Below are 5290 nucleotides of genomic sequence, written 5' to 3' on the forward strand. Positions count from 1 at the left end.
AAATAAGTGCTGAGAGACCAGAGGATGCTGTTTTAACAAGTTTACAAGCATCTCATTGAGACGGGAAACATGAAGCCTCTATTCAGTCCAAGGGTTCCAATCATGGTAGGTATASCTMTTGTGCTTATATTTTTGATGTAACTAACTCACTGTGTTTACTTTGTGTACAATGCACTTTCAGTTTTTAATAATAAAATCTGAGTACTTTTCTTTGACCTAGTTCTTATAGATCTTAATTCCCTGTGTGTGYTATGACCTAGTTCTTATAGATCTTAAATTCAATTGTTTCTAATCTAGTGTTAACACTTAGAATAATTTAATTCATCATCTAGTTGTAACCATAATCAATTTGGTGAACTTTTCCTTTAGAGCATTTTCTTCCATTTCAAAAGCTTCATGAGTTCTTTGATCTCCTGTAGGCCTTGAGTTTATCAAAAGAAGAGCAGCAACTTAGACTAAGGTGCCATCTACCAAACACTTACCCGAGTAAGCGCTTACCAAGTCACTTTACTTTACCGGATGAAGTAAGAGCGAAGACAAAAATTGAGAGTCTTACCTAGTAAGTGAGAGCAAGGACTCTTACCATGGTTAGAACTTACCGGGATAAATTATTGCATACGATGCGCTTTAGTGAATAAAATCTTACCTGATACGTAAACAATTGAGTTGAATTTTACTGGCTAAGTGTTTAGGTAAAAGGCCCCTAACATAGAATTTTCAACTGTCATGTAAAAAATTGCGAGCAAGAAACAAGTTCWCACTAAGATAGATTTMAGCAATTATCCCACTGTTGACTACCAAGTTGTATGGCTAGGTAACCAAACTATAGATTTCAGCAATGTGTACTATTTTTGGCAAAAGACTTCCAGAAGTTTGATCTCTTTTGGCATTTCTAGGATCTGAACCACATGAATTCTTGCATGACAAATGAAAGTCTGCTCTCCAAAAAGTCAAATTTTAAACTCCATTGAATATGCTAGAATGATTGCGATCATTGGTAACATTTTATTGGTGGGCATAGAGCTTTTGAATGCCAAATTAAATGATCAAATGCTAGAGCTAGATGAAGCTACCTAATAGAAATTTCATGTCTTTGAAGGTGCCTTCTACGTAAAGGGCCATTTCTTGGATAATCTTCTTGCAMTTTTTATCTTTTTATTTCTTGACTCTTGTACTTGATCTGAACCACATGAATTCTTGGCAGAAATTGCTATTATATAACATAGGTTATAACAATATATAACAGTTAGATTTTTTTTTTGGGGGGGGTCATTGTTACGTACAACTTACACAGCCTATTCTCACAATTGATACATTCAAGGGGGTCCCTGCTTATCTCTCCTATCTAATTTCATTTTTTGCATTTAATAATTATATATCATATTTTGTTTATGTAGGCTATGTCAAAGAAAAATTCTGAGAATAGGGGGAAGCGAAAGTATGTTGCTTTAAACGGTACAGTGAGCACTCCAAATCACCATTTTCAAAATAGAACAATCCTTTTATCAGTGAGATAGAGACTTTTCGAAAGTTGCATTATAGAGAAAAAGAGGGTTGTGTTAATGACTATTTTCGCACTTCATATGTAAGTTATGTTTAACGAACTCTTTTGCATGTCTTCATTGTTTTATAAATCACTAAGATTTATATATATGATTTTTATGTCCATAAGAGAACATGGTAGAGATTAAGCGGCAAACTAAATGAATAGAAAATCCTCCGGGTGATCTAGAGATTATGCAACAAGTCTTAGGTAAAAGACCTGCATATATTCGGGGATGGTCTAGGGTCCCGAGCACTAGGAGTGATTCTACGAGTTCRCGACATAACACCGGTGCGTTAGGTCGATTGAGCCACACCGAGATGTCTAATCGACTTGCTTCAACAGAGTCCGAGCTTGCTTCAACCAAATTCGAGCACTTTCTTACGAAGGATGAAGTTGCTGAGTTGCGACAAATGGTGAGATCAATTGTATCCGGCCGGTCAGTTCCAAGTTTTTCATCTTCATTAACTATTCAAGACCAACGTTCAAAGACTCAAGATCGTTAAACATTCTATGATGATTTTAAATTTTTTTTTTGGTGATAAATTTAGACGATATATGAACTAGTTGAATATTAAATTTGGATGGTTCTTATATATATTAAAATTGTTTTGGGATTATTATTAATTGTTCCTGATTAATTTAATATTATTTATTAGTTTAATTTTATTATAATTTATGTTATATATATATGCAGCTAAATTATGGATGAAATAAATATATAATATATTTTTTAGAGAAGGAATTGATTTTTAAAAATGTAACTAAAGATAAATTTTAGAGAAGATTTTGAGTTTGTGTATCTAAATGTCATATTTCGAGACATTTTGTAAGTGTAACTAACGAGGACTTTTAGAGAAGATTTTTTAAAAATGTCACTAAAGCCAATATCTTTAGAGAAGCTTTTCCATTACCTTCTCTAAAAGTATCTTTTAGTAACTCTTATAAACCGTCACAAATACTTGAAAWGTGTTACTAATATATATACTTTTAGAGAAGCTTTGAATAAAAAGTTGACTAAACTTTAGAGAAGYTTTAAAAGTGTATCTAAAGCCTCAATTAAGCATCTCTAAAGGCTAACAAAAACACACCGTCCGAATACCCTCTCTAAAACCTTCACCTACCGTCACACAGAGAAGGTTTTTGACAAAATTGAAAAACTTATCTAAAGGCTTTAGAGAAGCTTTTAAGACTTTTAAGTACAAAACAATACCTTCTCTGAAGGTCATTTTTCTTGTAGTGAGTCCTCGTCCTCGCTTACCGGGTAAGACTCTCGATTCTTGCCTTCGCTCTTACCGGGTAGGATTCTTAGTCTTTGCTATATTCATCTGATAAAGTAAAATGACTTGGTAAGCGCTTACCCGGATAAGCATTTGGTAAACGACACCTTACTCAGAATCAAGAATCAGTTGTTTATTTCACCAAGTTAAAAACTTTGTGGGAATGTGAATGTGGAGGTGTAAAAGAAGTGGAAAAATATTTCCAGATGGAACATGTTATGAATTTTTTGGTGGGCTTAATGATTCTTTTGCCCACAAATTCTTCTGATTGAACCTTTGCCTCCAATTAATCGTGTCTTTTCTCTAGTTGTCCAAGAGGAACGATAGAGGACTAGTATTTCCATGGATCAGTAATCTACAGTGGCATTCAATGCGAAGAACCCTCGATTTGGATCTGGTTCTGGTTTCGGTATGAAAAGTATAACAAAATCAGAGTTTATATAACCAAATAATAAAAGTCATGTCTAAACTTGGAACATTATGAAAATAAAATATCGTATTAACTATGTATTTTATAGAACATTTTTTAAAGGTATTCTATAAACACATCATTTACTTGTACATTTGTGTTTATATATATGACAACTTTCAAATAATGTTCTATAAAATAGTTAATATTATATTTTATTTTGAAAACTTTGTAAACTCAGTTTCAGGTAATATTCTATATAGCATATACCTAACTTATTGGTAAAACATTGAATTGAAGATGAACCATCCATGTCAATGTTCAAAGTCTTGATGCTAGATCTCTTTTCATAGGATATGCAATCTCAGATAATTAACATGCAACAAATATATTTTACATCGGGATTTTCTGGTACGCCATATTATTCTTACCCTTACCCTTACTAGTTTTAGGGTTTTCAATGGCAGTAGCATTTTATATACGATGGATACACATTTAGAGTTCAACAGAAACTATGGCCATCAAGTGTAATTCCACAGGTTGTGGTCCGTTGCAGTCTCTTCGGTTATGAGATCAAGACGAGGAGGGCTAAGAAGCATCCCTTCAGCCATGTCGATTATCAGATTAGGCATATTAAATATCAAATCCTCATCCATAAACTCATCGATAGCAGGTGGCTCAGCTGTAACACCACCACCATGACAGCTTACCAAAGCATCCATAGCCGCACCTGCCGCTGCCGCTGCACTAGCGGCAGCCGCCTGGATATCACGAGAGGCGGCAGAGGCAGGCACTGGCAAAGAAGAAATGGAGGTCGGGAAATTAAACTGGGCAGCTCCACCCTTGAGTGCCAGTGCCGCGACATCGTAAGCCACCGCCGCCATTTCAGGAGTTGGGAATGTACCAAGCCAAATCCGGTTTGGCGATTTTGGCTCACGGATTTCAGAAACCCATTTTCCATTTCTTCCTCTTCGCCTCACTCCATGATATATAGGGTGTTTTTTGGAAGAACCAATAAGAGGAGAGGTACTGCTGCTTTTCGACATTAATATAGCTCTTCCTAATATGATTGCTTAAAACTTCAAAACCCTGTTTGAAGATGAAGATCATCATGGAAACCATGCACTTATATATACGGTTTCTGATGAACTTTTTAGGGTTTACGAGTATTTGCAAACCAGTTGGTGATGAACTGCCTTTTATGAGGTTTTGAGGTGTACGACAAAATCTTTGCTGTGGATCATTTTAGAAGACAAACCACTTGAGCTACAGCAGTGGTTGATATCTACGTTTTGAGTCCTTTTGGAACTCCAAAATCTGTATATGCCTTTTGATGGAGAATCTAGGGTTGAACCTGTTATCAGATATGCACTTATTATATGCAACTGACTTTTCTAGTTTGTGTTACGCACTGAGGGAGCATGTAGGTCATCTTGGGTCCCACCAAATGCTAAATATAGTAGGGAGTAGGGTATAGAGTGTAACTGATATTACCGGAAGCATTCATTTCGCTGTAGTTTAAAAAAACAACTAATTGTCTTGCATTAGTGAAAACTTTATCTTCTTAAAAGTGGATTGTATAATAGTATGGAAATGGGGCAGCAATCTATTAAATTTGGTGATCCTCAACATACACGGCAAATTGGACCCACAAAGCTCAAGATCCGAGTGCAGTCACATGAGCCACATGCTTTTGGCGATCCAGGCTCGCATGTTGGTGGTCACAAGGAGTTGATGGAGTTTTGGTACATAAATTGCGATGAGCTAATTCTAGTTGCAGCGATTGTCATCATAAAGTAAAGGAGCTTGTGACTTGATCAGATGGTGTATGCCCGCATGCCATGTTGAATACAACAAACTTGGGTATCGGTTAACTTATCTAGCGACATCACGTTGCATACGCAAGTCGAATATCATCACAAACGGGATAAATCGCTCATTTGTTTAATTGATCATTTCTCTAATTTGTCAAACACATTTGGTCATCACGACATCACCTCCCTCTCCAAATTCAAAGTATTTGGATTTCTAATCACTTTATAAGCATTCCTTGTCCTC

General features: G+C 35.7%; 1 protein-coding gene across 1 annotated transcript; it reads right to left on the reverse strand.

The window, feature by feature from the left end:
- Positions 1 to 3753: 3753 nt before the first annotated feature.
- Positions 3754 to 4278, reverse strand: LOC112510770 (ethylene-responsive transcription factor ERF024-like). Its single transcript, XM_025116439.1, has one exon. The coding sequence runs from the start codon at positions 4276 to 4278 to the stop codon at positions 3754 to 3756; it is 525 nt and encodes a 174-aa protein (XP_024972207.1).
- Between the last annotated feature and the right edge of the window lie 1012 nt (positions 4279 to 5290).

The sequence above is a fragment of the Cynara cardunculus genome (assembly GCF_001531365.2).
Source record: "Cynara cardunculus var. scolymus isolate 2C chromosome LG 1, CcrdV1, whole genome shotgun sequence".
Classification (NCBI taxonomy): Eukaryota; Viridiplantae; Streptophyta; class Magnoliopsida; order Asterales; family Asteraceae; genus Cynara; species Cynara cardunculus.

Bases quoted from the DNA above. Each gene is read 5' to 3' on its own strand.
- LOC112510770 (XM_025116439.1), bottom strand. From the start codon at position 4,278: ATGTCGAAAAGCAGCAGTACCTCTCCTCTTATTGGTTCTTCCAAAAAA.